At 38.0% G+C, this 22,227-nt stretch overlaps 2 protein-coding genes across 6 annotated transcripts in view; one reads left to right on the forward strand and one right to left on the reverse strand.

Moving 5' to 3' along the window:
• Positions 1 to 20,472, forward strand: part of CFAP44 (cilia and flagella associated protein 44) — a 69,869-nt gene extending 49,397 nt beyond the window's left edge. The window contains exons 27-35 of the mRNA XM_088140894.1: positions 312 to 515; positions 4,586 to 4,781; positions 5,324 to 5,434; positions 10,544 to 10,674; positions 11,365 to 11,481; positions 11,737 to 11,938; positions 12,710 to 12,870; positions 14,895 to 15,029; positions 17,997 to 20,472. Of these exons, the coding sequence (XP_087997020.1) occupies positions 312 to 515; positions 4,586 to 4,781; positions 5,324 to 5,434; positions 10,544 to 10,674; positions 11,365 to 11,481; positions 11,737 to 11,938; positions 12,710 to 12,870; positions 14,895 to 15,029; positions 17,997 to 18,182 (1,443 nt within the window). The 3' untranslated portion in view covers positions 18,183 to 20,472. The remainder of the gene's footprint in view (positions 1 to 311; positions 516 to 4,585; positions 4,782 to 5,323; positions 5,435 to 10,543; positions 10,675 to 11,364; positions 11,482 to 11,736; positions 11,939 to 12,709; positions 12,871 to 14,894; positions 15,030 to 17,996) is intronic.
• Positions 20,473 to 20,618: 146 nt separating this feature from the next.
• Positions 20,619 to 22,227, reverse strand: part of BOC (BOC cell adhesion associated, oncogene regulated) — a 73,175-nt gene continuing 71,566 nt past the window's right edge. For 3 of the 5 annotated variants that reach the window (XM_007425948.3, XM_088140763.1, XM_088140764.1), the window contains 2 exons: positions 21,959 to 22,161; positions 20,620 to 21,227 (listed from right to left, as the gene is read on the reverse strand). In XM_007425948.3, the coding sequence (XP_007426010.1) occupies positions 21,046 to 21,227; positions 21,959 to 22,161 (385 nt within the window). In that variant the 3' untranslated portion in view covers positions 20,620 to 21,045. Of the gene's footprint in view, positions 21,228 to 21,958; positions 22,162 to 22,227 lie in introns of all 5 variants that reach the window. The other 2 variants (XM_088140761.1, XM_088140762.1) reach the window with 1 other exon arrangement.

Below are 22,227 nucleotides of genomic sequence, written 5' to 3' on the forward strand. Positions count from 1 at the left end.
TAGATCTGAGAGAATTTGTAATATTGTGGCAAACATCAATCAGATTGTGTTTTAGAATAATTGAAACCCTTTTATTATTTTTCCTTGAGAAAAGCCAGATGGGAGTAAAATGTTTGCAGACAAATTAAACATACTTTGTTAATAAATACACGTAATGAATATAATACAAATTAATAAATACAAATAATAAATGCAATTAAATTCAAATAATACTGTTTGAAACTATTAACTTCATAGAATGCAGTTTTTAGATTGTATGTTGCCAATTTTTACTATTGTTTATCTCCCATGATGTCTGCCTTGTTTTTAAGATTGATGAGCTTACAATCACCTTTGATGCTGAGCTTCGCCTTCTCCGTCACCAAAAGCTAAAGCTGGACATAGTAATGAAAACTGCTGATCTGCGCCATGTCACTTGGTTTGAAGAATTGCTTCTCCTGAAGAATTTTGAAAAACATGAGGACATTCTCCAGGAACGTGTCAACAGCCTTGTCAGTGAAGAGGAGCAAATGCAAGTATGTAACATGCATATATATAGGCCTTCTTCCTATCTTATTGGTAAGATAGCTAATTTCTGCAAAAAATGTGTATATTGTTGAGAGAATATTGTTGGAACACTTTTCTTTTAAATTAATGGTCATAATTGGGCTGGCGATTTTCCTCAAAGCAGGGAGAGAGGTGCCTGAGCTGTTTTGTTTTTTTAAAAAAAATCTGTATCATAGAACCATTGAATTGTAGAGTTGGAAGGGACCACAAAAGCTATGTAGTCCAACCCTCTGTAATTTTCAGGAAAATCAGTTAAATAATCTGTGAGAGGTGATTGTCCAGCCTCTTCTTTAAAATCTCCAGAGACAGGGAACCCACGATCTCCATAGGCAGACAATTCCAGTGTTGTACAATTTTACGATCATTACAATTAAACAAACTCTAGGTAGCTGCAACTTATATCTGTTATTTCTGCTCCTGAGGGGAGGTGACAGCTTAGACTCCTCATCTTTAGAGACGGATGGCAGCTGCTCCTGTTGATTACTGGATGGCCCCACTTCAACTGTCTGCAGATCCTCAGGCAGTAGTTCATCCAGCAACTCTGGAGCAGGCTGCTCATTATCAGTCTCCTTGTCTGAATCCGAGCTCACCATGACACTTGTAGAAACTGACTGACATTGGTCACTCATGTTCAGCTGTCGTCAATGACTATACCCTTCCCTCGTCTTCTATGTGTGTTCTTTGTATTTTTTCCTGTTAAAGGACATATTGTTCCTCTCAGCCCAGTCTTCCAACCTCTAGATTACACTACAATCTTGTTCTGTCATTCTGGGTGTTGCCCAGACTTCCCAATTTTACTTTCTTCAGCTTGATGTAAAACCATTAATGCTGACTCTCTGAGTTGGTTAGCTAGCCAGTTGTGGACCTACAGTACCTTACTGTAGTGCCATCTAAACCACAGTGTGTCAGTAAGAATGTCATGTAGAACTGTCAGAAGCTTTGCTGAAATCAAGGTTGATTATATCCACAACATTCCCTTTGTCACCTAGGCTTGTCTAATTAGAACTGTTTATAAAATGTTTACAAATAGCCTGGGATCCCAAATCCTGGCAACAAAAATACTATAGTACATAAGCAACTAATGATTCACTACTCTTTTGTGGCTCTCAAAGCCTGGTGTTTATGGTTACTGCTTCACTCTGCCTGAGAGTAGGGCTTCCCAGTTTTATTGTGTTGGACAGTCTATGCTTTTTTAAAAAATATCTTTTAATTTGTGCTAAAATACTGTTCAATTGTATGTTTTTAATATTTATATTGAAATATATATGCAATACTACTAAAATAAAGAATCTTCTAGTACCTATAGCTACAGTATGTACTAGCAAGCATATAACTATATACCTACAAGTCTAGGAAGAGAGGCAAAATCCAGCAAGAAGAGATCCTTAAAATATGTCATTGACAAGAAGACAACAGTGGAAGCTCATTGTTTACTTCAGCCAGAGAAATTTTAGTAGACGACTACCTCTCTCCCCCAAAACAAAAAGCAGAGGAACATAACTTCTCTTTGATCTGTCTTTACTGCCAGGGGAAATAGTGGTGGGTGCAAGAAGGAACTTCTAGCTAATTTGAATGTCTTCAGGTCCCCCGGATCTGATGAAATATACCCTAGAATACTACAGGAACTGGCTGAAGTGCTCTCAGGACCTCTGTCAATTATCTTTGAAGAGCCCTTGGAGAACTGGGGAGGGGCCAAAGGACTGGAAAATAGCGAATGTCCCTTTCTTCAAAAAAAAAAAAAATCCCCCTAATTAATTGCTGAAATTAATTCTGACTGAATATATGAGCAAAAATGTGATTATGGAACTTAGAAATATATCCTAACACAAATTAATATTGTTATATCTTTCTGCACTTTCCCTTTGATTTTTCATCATTCTAATTTTTACCAACAATTTTAAGGAAGGTTGTTTGGAAGGGGCAACTTTTTATTGCCAAAAGTTATTTGCTTACTTTTAGCCTGGGGAAAAACACATCTTATTCCCAAACAGGGTATTTTGCATGCAGTGACATCCACAGAAGTATTTTTACCTGTTTTTCTTGAATAATAATTAGTTCTTCTGGGATAGTATTAATGGAAAGCTTAAAGGAAGAAGGAATAAGCTGTATTCCAAGTCTAGCTGCCTTTGTACTCCATTTCTCTCCCACTGGCTGCAGAACAGGTGTCACAAATTGGTGGGATTGCAGTAGTTTATGCTTGTCTAAGGCTTGGAGCTTTCTCCGGTATTCACTCACGAGGGTTCCTTTGTGCTGTGTGCACACATTAGTGTGACAATGACTGCCTGCTTAAGTTGCCTATACTGATGCTAGAAGTTGTAATGTGTCTGTGTGAGAGACAGCAGTGTGGGAGACTAGCTTTCTCCCGTTTTCTGCTTTTCCAAACATAATTTAATTATTGGCTGTCTACAACTGACCCAAATCAGCTAGATAGCACCTCTGTTTGGAAGCAGGTAAAAAAGGCTAAACATGGAGCCTCCACCATAGTGAATGGAATTAAAAATAAAAGTAATGAAATTATTGAGATAAAACTGAAGGGAGGTTATACTGGGAAATCTGTGTTAGAGATCTCCATGGGAATGATAATGTCTAAGAGTGGAATTGAAACGAATGCTTTTGGGAAAGGGCAGCCCTTGCTTGTGTCTCACCTGTGATCATCTTGCTGAAAGAAGTCAGTGGAGCTGATGGCTATTAAATAGAATGTGGGACAATTAGGATGGAGTTAAAGTGTTTATTAAACAATGGGCTGCTGTTTGTTTAATAAACATTGCTTCGTAATAAAAGTCATATGTTCTGCTGGGTTGCCACTATTCCTTAAGAAAGGACCTATAGCCTTGGTGTGGGGGTCTTTATGTGTATCTAATGCAGTAAGGATCTAAAAAAAAAATGTATCAGAGACCAAGGTAGTTGTGTTAGGAAAAGTGGAAAGGAATGATTGTAAATTATACATACATAGTGAAAAACTAGAGCAAGTAGATGAGGCTATACCTTGGAAAGACAGAAAAATGTTGGTCAGAAGATTGCAGGTAGCATGTGGTCAGTTCTAAGGAACAAATGTTTGTTGGAAAAAGTGAAAGTGACTGTGTACTTCTGCCCCTTTTGTTATATGAATGTGATGGGTACGTCAGGAAAAAGTAAAACTAAATTGAATACAATGGGAATGGAAATACTTGAGAAGTGTGTTTGGTAAAACAAGAAGAACTAGGGTTCTAGAATGAGTGGGTGTTGAATGAAGGTAGATTGAATACAAAAATGAATTATCAGTATGAAAGAAGTATTTTGAAATAGTTTGGTCATTTAGAGAGTATTGATTGATTTATTGATTGGATTTTGGTGCCGGCCAACTCCAGACCAACTCTGGGCAGCTGAATAAGGATTGCATTGCAGAACTTATATGAAGGAATAGTGAAAAGGTGGACAGGAAGATTGGATGGAGTTGATGAGTTTCTCAGAAAGAGATAGGTGAGAAGTTTAAAGAACAAAAAGTGATGTATAAATTGGTGTATGAGCATGCTGGAAGCAAGAATGGTTTGGAAGGATAGAAAGGGATAGAGAGGTATAGCAAATGCATAAACTAGATTTAGCTTCTTTTCTCTTGTGCTTAATTTTTTTTTTTTTTTGCTTACTGCTTTTTACTCTTGTTATGGCCTTTGTATAACACTGCTTATCCCAAAAGATAATTGTGTGATTGGCATGAATGTATGTATGTATCTGTTGCATCATTGTGGTTTGCATACAGAAGACTGAATGTACAGAGGCTGTTCTTATATGGGCAGAAAAGATGGGGATAGTATACTGGTGGAAGTATTGTCCACCACTGTCTGGATTTGTTTCCTTAATACATTCTGACTAGAACTCTCACACTGTCATTCAGGGATGGAGGACTTGTTCCAGTTCCATACTCCTTGTGATAATATTTTTGGGTAGAGAATAGTGGTCATATTTTCACCTTAGGAATTTAAATCAAGTTCTGTGTATATCATATTGTTAACATTAACATCAATATTAATTATTTTTATTGTTTTCAATCTTTTTTTAAAAGAACAAATTAAATAGCTGGCTTGCACTAATAGAGGATAAAAAAGTAGAAATCGCAAAGCTCCAAGAAAGAGAGAAAGTCCTCTATGCCACTTTTCAAGCATCCTTGGGAGAAAATAACAAGTTTGCTGCATTCCTCACTAAAGTCCTCAAGAAGAAGATCAAACGTGTTAAGAAGAAAGAAGTAGAAGGTGAAGGAGGTAAGTCAGAATCATTGTTTCTTGATTATCTTTTTACTTTTTAGAAAATTCCATATTTCAGTGCAGATGAAAGTAAACACTGCATGTTTCACCTAGTAACCCTACTATGTATCTAAGTTATTAAGAAAGAAAGTCTGTACTGTTTTTTCTAGAGGAAAATTAGAGAAATTATAGTAATGAATATTATTGTAACATTACTTTTTGTTATTTTCTCTCACACACATCCACTTACAGTAAACACACCACTAAAAGAACTTAATATGATCCATGATATACCATATTGTGTATGTAAATCCTGATGTATGTTTTGCTTCCAGCTCCCTGTGTAAAGTGAGAGCAAATGCTTTGATAAGTGGCATGTAAAAAGAAAGCAAATGTCAAGCTCCAAGTTTTGCAAGAATTTGTTATTTATTGCTTTTTTGTTTTCATATCCTTGTTTGCTATATTTTTGAACTTTTCTTAATTGAAAAGTTAATCAAACTATCACCAATAAATTAGATTGCTTGAATTTTCTGTGCCATGATCGCACTTTTTCATTCCAGATGAAGATGAAGAAAGTGAGGAAGAGAGTGAAGAGGAGTCTAGTTTAGAGAGTGATGAAGAGGAATCAGGATCTGAGGATGAAGTATTCGATGATACTGTTTGTCCAAAAAGTAAGTAGTGCATCTCTTTTACAAATCAGTAATTTCATACAACTTTTGGAAACAATAAAGATACTGTTTTTCAAAAACTGAAACTTCAAATTTTAGATGTTAATAATATGTATGTCAGCTTCATCTGTATATCGGAATGTGCTTGTGTATCAGGAGCACATAATGTTCCCAAAGTTTAGTTTCATTCATCTTTATCTTCGCAGTACAGATTACAGCGCTATTTGTTTGGATATGTTGTACTGATACAGTTATGCTAATAAATATTCCTATTAATTTTTTTTGTTGTTTAGTCGTTAAGTCGTGTCCGACTCTTCGTGACCCCATGAACCATATTGCGCCAGGCCTTCCTGTCCTTCACTGCCTCCCTGAGTTTGCTCAGTTTCATGCTCATTCCTATTAATTATGTGAAGGAATTAATGCTGAACAAGTTTCACCCTTACCAGGTAGACCAGACAGAAAACATGACCAATTTTACTTGATTGTAAGGCTACATTAACAAAATCTAGCAAGTGTAAAAGTACAGTTCTCCCCCCCAGTCTCCTTAACACCCCGACGAATTAGGGAGGGCTCTTGTGAGCCTCCTGCCCCGCCCACTATCCAGCTGAGGATTATGCTCTCTCTTATCTGACCATTCCCTAGGCAGCATCTCGGCCCAGTCTCCCAAGGTCATTCCCATATACCATTACAAGAAGTATCAAGCTATCTGTGATATGAAGCCTTGATGTCTTTTCCTAAGAGAACAGAAAAGCCCCTGGGAAGAATTCCATATTGTTACGGATTTTAATCTTCTAAATGTAACCTGCTTAGGGGTCAAAGTTTGAGCTAAGCCTCTTTTTTTTTAGATTTTTGTTATCCTGCCTTTATTATTTTTATAAATAACTCAAGGCGGTGAACATACCTAATACTCCTTCCTCCTCCTATCTTCCCCACAATAACAACCCTGTGAAGTGAGATGGGCTGAAAGAGAGCGACTGGCCCAAAGTCAGCGAGTCAACTTTCACGCTTAAGGCACAGGACTAGAACTCACAGTCTGGTGCTTTAACCACTAGACCATCTAGTCTAGTGATATCTCGACCATCTAGTCATCATGCTGCCATCTAGTTATTTCAATCAATAACATCCCATTAACAGACTTAATTTTAGTTTCTCAGGAACAGATTTAGAAATCTCCAGAATGAAGGCTAATGATAGCCAAAGCACTGAAGCACATTTCAATTTCAGAACTATGTTCTGTAGAATAATTTTTATATATGAACCACAGAGAAAACTATGAGCTCTTAGAAATTCTTCTCTGTGACATTCTGCTGTGATTTGCATTTGCAACTGTCAGTTTATAGCAGTGTTTTTCAACCTTGGCAACTTGAAGATGTGTGGACTTCAACTCCAGAATTGGTGACTCAAATTCCCCATGCTGGCTGGGGAATTTTGGGAGTTGAAGTCTGTACATCTTAAAATTGCCAAGGTTAAAAAACACTGGTTTATAGTTAAGAATGAGCCTCCTGAAATTTCCTTGGAGCCAAAGGGATAGTGAGAATTCCCAAGATTAGATTACATTATTTCATTACAGGTGGGTGCCCATATGTCTACTTTGTCACACAGGGTGTGATAGCTTGATATCTTGAACTAGTATTTAGGAAACTTGCAAATAGGGTACTAGTTTCATCAGGGACGCTTCAGTGAATTTGGGGGAGAGAATGCTGTTGGAGGAATTTTGCAGAACAGCCTGATAGGTAATGACCTCAAAAGTACTGTAGGACAGATATATTTGTGTTTGTTACATAAGGGTCTTTCAAGGAATCTAAGAGAAACCCTGAAGGATCAAATCTAGGCTAGTGTCTGGTTCCCATGATGGCTAACCAGAAACCCACAAGCACAGTATCAGGGCAAGAATTTCTTTCCACTGTTGTCCCCCATATTTGGTTCTCAGCAGCAGGCTGCCTCTGATTCTAGAAACAACATCTTGTCTAGAAGCCAATGACAGCATTATCCCCTGTATAGATGCCAAATCCCTGTCTGAAGTCATCTAATCAGGTGGCCATCATTGTATGATGTATGAAGAAATGAGAGTGCTACAATAAAGCTTGATTGGATTCACACAATAGATTATTTGGGCTTACTATTTTAGAACGTTTCCATCTTGTGTACTTTTCCTATTTGCCTGGGATTTTTATTTCCTTCAAATATAAGAAAGCAGTCCATTTATTATTATTCTTGTGATACTAAAGAACCATATAATAATTATATTAATTCATGATGTGGGAATGTTATTGACATGTTCAATTTCAATTAAAAGATCAGCAAATAACAAGAAAACCCCTGAAAAAAGACTTCCATAACTGCAGCAAAAAACCCGTGCTGGCAGATCTTGTACATAAGTTATTTGGAGAAATTTCCTTTGTAAATTAGGTTCTAAAACAGTAGTACAAGAACTCAAAGCATTATGATTTGCCAACATTGCAGTGTTTTGCACCTCAAACGATGCTCAAGATTGTTGGCCTTATTTTCTGTCTGCTTCATAGAGTTGCTGATTTTTGCAGCAGTTGTTTGAAGTGATGAAATAGATTCTTAAATAGACTTCAAAACCTTTAATTTGGAAAGAAAGTATTTCAATACAGCCATTGTGGACTCTTTCTTCTACAGAGAAGATGAAGCTGAGGTTTTCTTGGTTGAGCAGATATATTTAAAGTAAAATAGACAAATATAATGAAAATTATATTTGCTAGATCAATGAAGCATTGATCCCACAGCACAGATTGCAATGTAGCTTAGGAAGACAATAGTAGAGTCTCCAGAAAGAAATGTTCAATATGATTTCTCCTTCTCTTTCCCTCTATCATCTTTAATACTTTTTGTTCTGTTATATAATAATAGCAATAAGGATGGTGATGATTATTATTACTGGTGGAACTTGCAGAATATTTTAATAGGTGAAAAAAAGAATAGATCGGGGAGGAAAATAATCTCTGCCCTTTCATTCCTTTCTTTTTCATATATTACCCAGCATGGAATATGAGATGTATTTATTTGCAATATCTGTAAGCTCTGAGAAGTGTACAACAGAGCAAGAAAAATAAAGCAATCAAAATAAGGCAGAACAAGACACACTAAGACAGAATATGCACAGTCAGGACTAACAGTGTAGTGGAGTAAGAATTTTTCATTGCCTTGTAGTATGTGAGGAGGAAGGGCACTGTAAGTAATTCTACTACTCTGTTAAGTACTGTGTTCCAGAGAATGGGGCCATTACAGATAAGGTTTACTGCCTGACCCAAGTTCCATGTACTTCCTGGGGAGGAGGGATTTTTAGTAGATCAGACCAAGATATTCAGACTTGGCCAAATCAAGGCAATGCATGATGTAACTCAGTGCTTTGCCATATAGGGCTTGAATTGGACCCAGAAGATTATTGCTAACCATGCAGTGATCTCAAAATTGGTATTATCTTGCAGTGGGTGGATTGTTTTGTCAGCAGTTTGGCCACTGTGTTCTAGATCAATTGAAGCTTCCAAATCATCTCCAAAGTCTGCTCTACATATAGTGTGTTGCAGTAATCTAAGCGTGTGGTGATCAAGACATTAGTTATCATCACCAAGGCACTTGTCATTTAGGTAGGGGTGCAACAAAGGACCAGCCAGAGGCAGCTACAGCTTCTACTTGCTCTTTAAGCAGGAGCCATGAGTCCAGGAGCCCCCTGCCCCTTTAAGTGTGAACCAACACCATATTGAGGACTTTACTCCATCTACAGTAATTACCAGAATTACACTATCAGATCACTCTGATGTTTATTGATGGAAAGCAGTCCAGTCTTGGTTGAATTTAGTCTGATCTTGATTCACCCCATCCAGATCTTGATAGAGTCCAGATACCAGTTCAAGCTTTCCACAGCATCTCCAGCTTGGCCTAGTATGGCAATGTACACTAATGAGACCTTACCCCATACCAATGGATGACCTCTCCTAGTAACTTCTTATAGGAGTTAAATAACCTAGGGGAGAGCACTGACTCCTGTATCATCTCACACCAGAGCAACCAAGGACTCAAGCACTGCTCCCCCATGTTTATTGACTGGAAAGGATAGGAGTAGAACCACTGTAAAATGATGCCCCCCAACTCTCAACCTTTACAGGCAGTGTGTGAGTCCCACTGGGTAGATCAGACCAGACCATTTTTTCAGCATTACCTGGCTCTCATCTAGGTAACATGCTTCCATTAATCCCAATCAGTCCAGTCCAGTCTTCTCCAGTGTTTTTCCAACAGTCCAAAGTAACCACTAGCACAATCTGTTGGAAGTATCTGCAAGGCACTGCAGTTGCTGTGTTCTCTCTCTGTAGGCAATCCTGGATATTTTGAGGCACTTCTCACTGATCTCATCCAGAGCCAAACAGTCAGCAACCAGGAGCCACTCTTTAGTCCCTTCATATCACTACCCAGCTCATAAGAGCAATGGTGACAGTTTGCTCTTGAAGTTTCACATTGTCACAAATGCAGTTCAGATCTAGCTGTGCTAGCAGTCGCTTTTTGGGAGCACAGGATGAAGGCTGACCCAGTATTGGATCTTTTCAATTCCTCCACTAGTATCTTCCCACCATCAATATGTTCTGCTTCCTTCTTCATTGTCATAATACTTCCAATCCCGCAACCATCACAGTCTCTGCAATCAGCTGATTTCTGATTGTTGCTGATTTCTACTTCCACTCTACTACTTTTGCTCACACCCACACTATCACTTTCTCTTCCTTTCCTAATCCTAACAAACTGCTGTTTCCCAAAGAATAACCAATGCAATTTATCAGCTAAGACTTCAGGGATTTCCAAATCCACCCTTCCTACGTGAGGGAGTAGCAATTCACTGCTCTATCTTGATACTTTTATTTCAGAGCAGGAACTCTAAAACTTATAATTAAAGTAATACTGATGATCCTAATGGCTGGCATTTGTGCAGTTCAAAAATTTACAGAATCTATGGAAGTATTCATAGCAGGAAAGTTCTAAATAACTATGCATAATCTTTAAGGTATCTAATGCTTAGGTTGCTCTTTTAAAATAACTGAAGTCCAAACCAAGTTAAAATAGAAGCAGTTATTTAACTTGAATTCTTTCTCATGTCAGACTGTGATGAGACACTATTTGAGAACACACTGCAGCTCCGAGAGAAGCGACTAGATATTGAGGAGGCTTTAGCTGAGGAGAAAAAAGCTATTGAAAATGCCAAGAAAGAATATGAAGCATTAACAAAGAAGGTACTATGACTTTTTCAACTGTGACTTGTCCCCAAGAATCAGACTTGAACTAATAATATATTTCTGAAAGCCTGCCTTGCTGCTTACTTAGGTTTGGGTGGGAATATTAATGTGCTCAAAGGATAGAACAGTTACTTCATTGGAGCAGCAGTTCTATAAAACTCTGGACAAATTTTGGACATTATTAATTCTTCTACTCACTGAAGTCTGGAATCATAATCTGAAATAACAGATGAGATGTATAGAGGTGACTTAATGTTATACATTGATATATTTATTGCATAAATTAACCTTTTTAATATGGACTATATTAGACATATAGTAGACATCCAATTGGCTGCGGGCCATCATACTTGTTCCTAGTCAGAAAATGACTTTGAAAACAAAAGTAGCAATGAAGAGGCTTCTTTTGGAGTACTGCTGCTGCCAGGGAGGGGAAGGCCCTCCGACTGTATCTCGGGAGCAGGGGACACGTTGCTTGATAATGTTTTTTTTGCTTTGTAGATACCATCATTCCCTTATTCACTCCCCTGAAAACCTGACAGAAAGAAAATTTTTATTTTCCTATAGCAGTAAAAGAAATTAATAGATCACTTCCTCCTGTTTTACCTTAATCTAATAAACCATTTTGTGTTGGTCAGTGCCTGCATTATAAGTTCTTTCATTTGTAATATGACTGTTTTTTAACAGGTGAAAGTAGTAGCAGCCAGCCTAGATGCTGCAGATTGGGAACTTGAGGCCTATCAGAGAGAAAAGCAGCAGAGGCTAAATGAGCTGCATGTCGTAGTGCCTCTAAAACTTCACCAGGTGATGACTCAGTCAGATTTTACTGTTGCTGATTTTGGTCATAAATGCAAGCAGGTTGCCAAAAACCTGAAATGCAGCCACATGACTGCAGGGGGGCAGCATGACATTTTACGACAATTGGAAGTGCTTTACAGGCCATAAAGTACCCTTTCTGAGGCCATTGTAATTTTGAACTGTTGTTAAATGAATGGTCATTAAGTGAGGACTACCAGTACATTGTTCTCCAAATTTATGTATGTTCTACTTTTTTTGCAGGTGGAATATATATTGAATGGAGAAATTCCCTCTGATGTCTCACAAGCTTTGGTATTTACCAATCTGTCTTTGGTGACCTTGCAGCAAAGAATTACGACCTTGCAGCAGGAGAAATTAGAACAGAGGGAACTTTATAAGAAGGCCCGGGAACAGCATAAGCAACTAATTCGAGACAGAAGAGAAATAGCACAGAAGATTGAGCGTGAGTTGCTACATTTCAACTTAATTAATATGTGAAGACTTCCCATATTGGTCCATGGCAAACACATGATGGGCTACTATTTCCTGCAGGTGTATATTTTGTACTCTAGCTACTTTCTAGAAATGCAGATGCTGACACAGAAAGATTGAAATATCTCACAACATTGCTTCTACAATTCAATATGGTCTTAGATATTGTATGGCTCTGGAAGCACCTAAGCCAGACTTACCATTAGCAAAGTGAGATAGCAAATACCAGCAATATTTAATAAATAGTGATGCTAAGAAGACATTGGAGCACCATGCTGTGTATCCTCTGGCCTGCCTTGCACCTTGCATGTTGACCTCACTTATCATGTTCGTTTTTTAAAAGAAATCACTTAGCTCAGCTGGTCCTGCCCTGTCTACTGCTCTCTAAAGGAAAAACTGTTGAGTGATTTTGGGGCCAATCACTGTGTCTCAACCTAACTTGCTGATCTAACTTCTTCAAAGTAAGATACAGCTCCTGTCTGGTTCAATTTCCATACAAGGCTCAGGAAGAGATGCCATCTTGTACTTAGCCTCAGGCGCTAAAATGCTACACCACACAGTAAGCTATAGGTGTCCTTTCCTGCTTTTATAGTAAAAACTGAAGACTGTTTTAGGCATGGTATGTCAGTGTGTACCCTTGCTATATTTACTGAAAATGTCATATTGGGCTTTGGTATTACAAGACAGTATCATTTTTGTTAAATGCACAAATAGTTTCAATCCAAAGCTTCCATCTTTTTAGAACTGGAAGAGAAATGCAATCAGCTGATGATGATGAAATTTGGCCGGATTGTAGACTTGGAAGCACTGCAGACTCTTTCTGTTAACACAAACCTGGAAGAACTCAGGATGAAAGTAATGGAGAAAGAGCAAGTTCAAGCTGTGGAATTGAAAAAATGGGAGGTAAGGCTTGATACTGAAGCAATACTGTGCCTATGGAAGTGTCATGTGGGTTGGCTTTGGGAGCAGTCAGGGGCATGCTTGGATAAAATAGAAAAGCAAAAAATTGCTTGGAACCAGAAAGCAGTTCAAACTCTGTATTAAACTATATACTGTGCTTCATGTAGTCTATTTCCTTATTTTGTAGAAATTATCTGCAAAGTTCAGAAACGATTTTAGCAATATTTTTAAAGGTGAACTACTGGCCCAGAGAAACTGCTAGAACTGATGATAGGAAAGTGACACACACAAACACGCCCCCCCCCTCAGGAATAGCAACTTTGAGGGATTTTTACTTTTTGCTGACATTGCCTATTGCAAAAATGGAGGGAAACTGAATTAACCTTGACTATTCCTCATTTTAGTCACCTCATGCTTCCTTTGCTTTTCTAGTTTTCTAAAAAGGAAACAAGGAACACAGAGCTGTCTATAGTTTGTGCCATCTCTAGACCTAAAGAAACTGTGCATGAGTACTCTTTTATAGCTGAAGTTCATGCTCCACATTCATACCACAAATAGAACATGCTGGGAACCTTCATAAACATATTTGGAGCTGACATACAGGTAGTCCTCATTTATCGACTGCCTTGTACAGCTACCATTTGCAGTTACGACAGTGATGAAAAAGTAACTTTGCGACCAATCCTCACATTTATGAGTGCAGGTCTATAAAGCAAAGGAAAGCTGAAGTAAGACCGTAAGCACAGTCATGGTTTCACTTAGCGATCACTTCGCTTAATGATCGAGTTGCCGGTCCCAATTGTGGTTGCTAAATGAGGACTACCTGTACTGTTATCCACTTCTGAATTTCACCTCATTTTGTCTGGATAATTTTTCTTGAACTGGATGGTTCTCATATCCTGTTGGCTTTCTCCCCAGAATCAGTTAAAAACTGATCTACCATATTGTTGATTTATGCATCATCTGTTTGGTATTCTCCTGGTCTGAGTGCCACCCAATCCTTTTATATGGACTTGATTTGTGCCAAGAAATATCCAGGTGCCCCACAAATCTAAACCCCTGGCACCATTACTTCATCCCCACAATGTGACTACTCACCTCTGCCTCCCATGGAACGGGTAGCATTTCCCAGAAAGCTACTTCTGTGGTCCTGAATTTTTATATCCTACCTAAACCTGAAATTTGGCTTCTGGGACCATTTCCCCCCCCATGTCATTAATTCTAACATGCTGCATGACCAGTGGCTCTATCTAGATGGCCGATATGGTCCACAGTCTGTGCATCTGGCACACCTGTAATACGCTCAACTGTCTTTGCTTCTAATAATATTCCCCTCCTCTTAGAAACTCATCCTTAATATGAAAATATATCGTACTATTCATCCTCCCAAGATAGGGCCACTTTCTGTCTCCCTGCCCTGACAGCTTTATTCTCTGTGACTGCCAAGATATCACAATTGGACTAAGACTGTTATCTCATTCTCAGAAGACTATTGTGTCCTCTCTATCTCACACAGCTTCTATAGTTCAGCTACCTTGGCCTTAAGAAGATGAATTTCCTTCCTGAAAATCAGATACTCATTGCACCAATAGCATATCTGTGACTTCTGCCCAGTCATACATATGACATTCGGTATAATACTTAGCCTTCTCACATTTCTCTTGATTATTTGGCTGCATATCTGTACTGATTTATTACAGTTTATTTAAAAAGATAAATTCCTTAAAATATCAGGAGGGTCAAATGCCCTAGCCTTTGCCCTGTTGCCAAAATCACATGAATGCTTAACTTATAAGTCAACTTCATTGTAATTTATGAGTATTGACACATTTTTGTTGAGGATGTGGTGTTTCATCACATCACTACCTAACCAGTGGTGCTCACTGGTTGAGTTCTCAGTCAATACTAAGTTGGTTGTTAGGATAAATGAGGGGAAATCTTTAGCTTTCAAGTGGAAATATGTAATTATTTCCATTATGGAATAAATGCAATTATTAATAATCATTAATATCCTGGCTCTCTTCCAGGATAAAATTCTTGAGATGCGTCAGCAGCTGATGATGGTAATGAAAGAAAATACTAGTAAACTGACACAAATGAATGCATTTTGCATAGAAAAGATGAAACTTGAAGCTAAATTGGATGCACTGCAGAACAACCTGGTATGTGTTGCTTCAGTTAATGGTTCATGATTAGTAAGCCCAAAAACATTTTCTTTTATCTTTTAAGATCTCTATAGAGGTTGTAACACTAGGCTGATCTTTACTAATTGTTCTCTATATGCGGCTATTGTCCAAGTTTCTCAATTTATGACCTTTATTAAATATAAGATCACAGTTCAATCACCATATTTAATAAAGAGTTATGAATTTATGAATTATGAATCCAGTTATGAATTGTACTTTTTATCTTGGTTGCAAGCGAACAAAAACATAATTTTCATAAAACCAAGAAGAGGATAGTTGTTGTTGTTGTTTTTGTTGGTTGCACAGTCAGCCAGATATTTAGACTGGATTTGGCATTATTATCCACCTATCAAGTCCTTCCCAAGGACCTGGGATAGGCAGTGTTGTTGTTTGATGGTGTTAAAGGTATTGTTGCAGGATGTAAGCTGTTCCAAATAAAGCTGCCTTTTGCAATTGACGGATGGTGATTTTGTCAATGCCAATGGTCTTCAAGTGGTGAAGACCATTTTGTGATTTTCTCCACTTCTTTCTCTTCTATTCTGCTGTCTCCAGGTATTGCAATATCCACTATCCAGACTTTTTTGTCTTTCTTATCAACAATTATTAAGTCTGGGATGTAGTGTGGCGGGTGCTTGTCTGTTTGAGTTCTAAAGTCCCAGAGGACTTTAGCTTCTTCATTTTCTATTACTTTGTCTGTTCTGTGGTCCCACCAGTTCTTGCTTGCAGGCAAATGGTATTTCTTACAGATATTCCCATGCACCATTGTTGCTACTTTGTCATGCCGTTGTTTGTAGTCAGTCTGTGCAATCTTCTTGCAGCAGCTAACTAGGTAGTCCACTATTTCTTCAGCTTCTTTGCAAAGGCGGCATTTGCTGTCTGTTGCCGTCTTCTCAATTCTGGCTTTGTATACATTTGTTCTTAAGGCTTGGTCTTGTGAAGCCAGAATTAGCCCCTCTGTCTCTTTCTTCAACTTTCCTGCTCTTTAGGCATTGCCAGGTCTTCTTGTTATCTGCTTTGCTTGCTAATTTTTTGTGTATTGGCCACGTAATACTTTGCCTTGCCATGTCCCTTTTCTATTTTTCATTTGGTCTTTCTTGTAGGTTTGGTCAGTTTGGTCTCTTCAGTATTCAGTAAGCCTTTATGGTGTACTAGGTTCAGTGCATCTTCTTCACTGTCCTTCAGTTATTCTTCCAATGCCCTTTTTTCTTCTTCAACTGTCTGGTGTACTTGCAACATTCCATGCCCACCTATGCTCCTTGGTAAGTAGAGATTGTCGACATTGCTGTATGGATGAAGGGCATTATTCATTGTCATTATTTTTCTGGTCTTCCTATCTATGGCTTCTAGTTCTGCTTGAGTCCAGTCCACTATTCCAGCTGTGTATCTAATGACTGGGATTGGCCAGCTGTTAATTGCCTTGATGGTATTTCCTCCACTGAGTTTGGACTTTAAGATCTTCTTCATTCTCATGATATATTCACTACTAACCTTCTTCTTGACTTCAGTGCGCTTGATGTTATCAGCTTGAAGGATGCCCAGGTATTTATAGTGATCTTCTTCATCCGGACTCTTGATGTCATCTTGATTCCTTCAATTTTTACTAGTTTTGCCCTATTGATGGTAAGGGTGGCACATTTATCCATTCCAAATTCTCTTGCAATATCTTGGCTGTATATTCTGATAGTGTTGAGTGGTGATTCCATTTCAGATGGTGTTTTTCCACACAGCTTCAGATTATCCATGTAAAGGAGGTGATATATCCTGGCAGATGTTTTTGATGTTGATAACCATGGCCTGACTTGTTCAGTATTGTTGACAGAGGAATCAGTCAATGACAAACAGTAGTGATGATAATGAGTCTCCTTGAAAGATTCTTCTCTTGATATTAACCTCTCCCAGTCTATCACCATTGACCAGCAACTGTATCTTCCACTGTGTAATTGATCTATGCACAAAGTGTCTGATGTTTCTACTGACTCCTTTTATTTCTAGGCACTTGATTATCCAATCGTGGCAGAGAGTCGAATGCCTTCTTGTAATCCAAACTACATTTAAGTTGGTCTTCCTTCTCTTGCAGTTTTCTAAAATCATCTTGTCAATTAGGAGCTGATCTTTTGTTCCTCTGCTGTTTGGGCAGTTTCCTTTCTGCTCAGGTGGAAAGAACTTGTTTTCAACTAGATGCTGTTGGACTGCATCATCTACAACATCAGTTAGCAATCTGAAAGTTGTTGGTAAGCAAATAATTGGCCTATTGTTGCCTGGTGCTACCTCTTTTGTTAGATCTTTCATTATCAGGTAGGTTTTGCCAGATGTTAACCAATCTTTAATTTCATCTCCTTGCAGTATGTTATTAAACTGCTTGGCAATGTGTGGGTGCAGACCAGTCACAGGTTTCAACCAAAAACAATGCAGTTCATCCTCACCTGGTGCTGACCAATTCTTGATTTTCCTTGCCCTTTTCTCCACCATTTCTACTGTTATTACACATTCTTTCATTTCAGGTTTTTTTTTTTTTTTTACTCTTATCCACCTCCTTTATCCAAGCTGCATTCTTGTATTTCTTTGGGTTGTCCCATAGCTGTGCCCAGAACTGCACTGTTTCTTCTTTGCCAGGTGTTGACTGATTCCTTGCAGTCTGTCCATTGATGGATTGGTCGAAATTTTTCTGATCTGACTGGAATTTCTGCCTATAGTATGCAGTTCGAGCTTCGTATCTGCAGATCTTCTTGGCTGTGGCTGCTATTTGCTGCTTTATTATTTCCAGTGCTTCTTTGATCTTCCTTTTTTTCTGGGTGATATTTCTTGATTAGGTATTCTTTGGTTTTCTTGTTCTTCACCTTCTCTTCTTCAATTTGTTCTAGCTTGCTTGCATCTGATATTATTATTATCATTATCATTACTGTTAACTGTGATTAAGGAAAGTTCCTGGTTTTTGTTTTACAGGGAGCAGAATTCCAAGGACCTCGCAAAGCAGATATTGAGGAAAAGGAGAAATTAATTGCACTTGTTCAGCTGCAAGCCCGAGAAGCTGAAGTCTTGAAAGAAGAAATAACTCTCCTGAGTAGAAAGGATGGTCGTATCTTCCCACCCCCTCAAAGTCTTTTCCAGCCAGATGAGATTATAAATTAAACAGTTCCCTTTTCCTGGTTTTTATAAAAATCAGTCTCACTTCATGTGTATAACCAGAAAAGTGGCTCTTGAAAGTTTACCACTGTATATTTTATTTCTGGAAGAAATTATTTGCTTTCAACTATAGTTAAGGTTGAAGTTTAAGAGTATAACTTCTCCTGAGGTAGAGATGCAGTGATTGAGGAAACCTACACCATTTGAATGACTGTTTTTCCTAAAGTTATTAAAGATATAGAACCATTCTTGTGAAAATACTCTGTATCTCTCATTCTCTTAATCAGTCCAGTTGCCTTTGGATATATGAAAAGTCTCTACTTAAAAATCTTCAAATTTCTTCAAATAGATGTTCCGTTTCCTAACCCAGCATACATGTTTGCACATGCCAAAACAGGCAATACTGTGCAAAAAGGGGAGCTTGTTCTCCTAGCATGCTAGTACATCTGCACCTATATCACAGTATGAAACAACAGTGTATTACTACCCAGCAGCATGCTGCACATGAGAAACTTTGGACCAAGCCAGATCCAAAATAAGCCACCAATAACCTGGAAAATTTGGGCCAGCCTTTGCATTCTGTGTCGAGAATGCTGTTGGCTGAGAAAAAAAAAAATATATAAAGAGGGTTCTCATATCCTGTTCCTTCTGCAATGTCTTAAATTGCTGCAGACTTTGAAATTGGCAGTGTCACTCACTGGCTACTCAGCTATGTGAACTGCTTATAATTTTCATGGCTAACATATAGACATACTTTGAGACTGTAATTTAACTTTCATACTATGAATAAAGCATATGTGAATAATTAAATTTTAAACACACTATTGAGCCCGAGTCTCAGCATATTCCTTGGTTCTTTATTGTAATCTGACTTTGAAGCACCAGATTCTTGTGGTTCTCTATAAAGCTGAGGTCAGTGGGATGAACGTGGGCATACTTGTTGGTGCTCATTAAAGTTTCTCAGTCCCATTTTTTAAAAATTAAAATTCATTTTTTTTTTAACCTTGAGTAACTGGAAAGCAGCGGTAGACTAAGTAGCTACTGTACTTTGTGCATTTCTTCCCCCTTTCCTTTCTGAATGTGACTGGTTCCATGTTGGACCAGAATATTTTTCAGAAAGAGGACAGGTGGAAGCCAGAGCTGTTTCTCTCAAGCTCCTTATCTTACAAACTGAAAGGAAGAAAAAGAAGCTGATGTTGGATAATCTTGGAAAGGAGAGCAGATAACTTAGAGAGCCAGAGTTGCAGAGAGAGATTGAGAGAGATGGAATAGATCTAGCAAACTGAGCAAATATTGGAGGTGGGGGACAGAAAGAGGGAGCAACTTTAGCATGGTGAGAGATTAGAGGCATTAGCTGGCCCCGAAATAAACCTCCCAGATGGGACCCCCTAAGTGAGACAGCTTCAGGTGTCAACCTTCCCTCCCCCCACTGTAGCTTTTGAGGGGAGGTAAGAGAAAGTAAGGAAGAGGGTCACATGGACATTTGTCCCCCACTGCTGGTACAACAGCAAACTTGAGCCCAATAAGGGTCTCTATAATGGTTGGTTCCTAGATTGATAAAGATTCAGGAGACAGCTAGCTGTGTTGTGTTATCGGTAAAAGGTCCTGCTTCCTCACTGTTAGAAACTGAAGAAGTATCCACCTGAATGTTTTAGGAAATAAATTGATTCTAAATAGGAAATAGTTTAGTTGTTGAACTGATGTAACTCCATTTCCATATGTCTTGCTAAAGAACACTCTGAAAAGTTTGCTTGGAAAGAATTATGTGACAGCTGCCAAGGAGCTTGACAGGTGCTCTGGAGGAGAGGAAGGGGGGAGAGATAAAAAGCACCCAATAACAAGAGCACTTCCATCATGTGGTTTGGTCCTCCTTTCCCCCATTTCTGGGCTATCCATTGTAACAGCAGTTGTCTCCTGGCCTTCACACTAGCGTATGGGATTGCAGAATGGGATATGAGTTTATTATTTGATTGCATTGGGTGCATGTGTTTAGGGTAATCTACTGTAGAGGAAGAGGAATTCATGTTCGGGGGGACTATACTAAGGAAGAAGCTTTGAATGCTAGCAATACAGTATTTTTGTAAGTTTGAGGCAAAATGATGTGGGATATTAATTTTAAAAGAAATTATTTAGATATAATGTGGAGAAATTTGCTTGCCTTTCTGTGAAAAGCCTTTTTGGGAGTAGAAAACTCCAGATTCAACAAAAATGTATTTGTGTTCTAGTCAGTGTGTTGTCATGCAGGTATACCTATAAAATATAGTGGCTTCCTTTTCTAGAATGACTCTTACCTCTTGTTGATTCCTAATTGAAACAGTTCAGTGAACTTTTTAAATTAATAGAACTGCAGGGATCATGTTGCAGTTGTTAAGATTTAAAAAGCAAACAAGTATTTCCAAAGACAAGTTCAGTAAAAAAGAAGAAATGCTTTATTTACTTCTGAAGCATGGTTTTTTTCATTACTGGCACACAACCTATATATTGTTTTTAATGCAGGTAAATGGTGTGTTAACTTTTGTATTTGGCATTCTGCAGTGAAATTCCTCCAATAGGATTATAGAAAAAGATTTTCCCACATTTTTGCCATTAGAAACACAACTCTACCAACTGGAAAATGAAGAAAGCTCCAATGCCTTTTTAAGACATAAAGAAGAAATCTGTCTTTTCAAGTCCATGATCTAATGGAAATATATATGGTTGAGTTGGTCTTGGTTTATTCCCTGCTGTATTTTTCACATGATATCATTCATCTCTGTAATTACAGAAGGCACATGTACATCTATTTACAAGTGCATAAATATATAAATAAAAATGTAATACAAAAATAAATAACCTTTTCTCTGTTTAGAATAATCTTTGTAAGGCAGCTTTATCTGATGGTGGAACAAGTATTTGAGGAAATATGCAGTGGCAGGCTACTCAAATATTTCTCTGAGCTTTCTCCTGAAGAAACATCTACTGGATTTGTGGGCCACACATGTCTTCTATTTTGGCAGAAATCTGTTCTCTCTGTGTGTTCAACAGGTACTAGACCAAGGCAGCAGGTGGAATCTGACAATACAAAGAATAAGAATCAAACTGGATCCTACATCAGAACCTTCTATTCAAAATATTTTGAAGAGAAATCACAAAAACAAAGAGCTCTGAGGTCCTGAGTAATTTTTTAGGAAACTAGATAGGAATATACATTTATACTATTATACATGAGAAGACATAAGCTAAAAATGTTAAGAATTACTGGTAAAAGTTGATAAATTTCAGTAATTTCCACTGTTATTTGATAAATAAACAAATCTCATCAACATTTCTATATCTTACTAAGAAGGTATATATTAGTAAAAGCTTCCTGATAATCACTGTTGACATTTCAATCTTTTCAGAGCCTTACCAATCCATTCACATAAGTTTTTGGAGGCCAAACAGATGGTGTAAGAATCAAAGAAACCTTCACTGGTAGCCTTTTAGCATTTTCTAGACACAATTTAACAGGAAATTCCATTGTTTGACATTTTGTGTTACTGGTAAAGTATACAGATTTTAGCTAGCAATAGAGAAATAATACATGAAAGATGAATGTGCTGTACCTAATGAACAAGTCTGATTATTAATACAGATTTTCTCTGGCAAATGCTTAACATTTAATAAATATGTAACACAGAACTCTGAGTGAGTAGAAATGTCCTGTGACTATTGATCTTCCCTTATTCTGGTCTACATTACTTCTTCAAAGTAACACTTTCCCCCTGATTTTATAAAATACCTAAGGTCTCTCTGGCACTGACCTGTATGGAAGACAGGATTCCTCATGTCTTCCATAGTGGAACTTCCCATCTTGCTTTGTGATGTTGAGTGACATAGGCTAAGGAGTTGTTCATGTTGGTAGTGTTGGTGTTGGTAGTTGTCATGTTGCTGTAACAGTTGATTTGTGGAGTCATCTGGAAGACCACAGAGAAAAGAACTGTGTTCTAATCCAGAGCTGGTAAGCCTAAATATAAGAGATAGAAGCAGTTTGAGGTCATCAATGATCCAATTACTGAATTTCTCATAAATG

The sequence above is a fragment of the Python bivittatus genome, unplaced genomic scaffold, assembly GCF_059951505.1.
Source record: "Python bivittatus isolate LINGU-HERP-01145 unplaced genomic scaffold, Pbiv_v1 ctg000340_np1212, whole genome shotgun sequence".
In the NCBI taxonomy this organism is placed as follows: Eukaryota; Metazoa; Chordata; class Lepidosauria; order Squamata; family Pythonidae; genus Python; species Python bivittatus.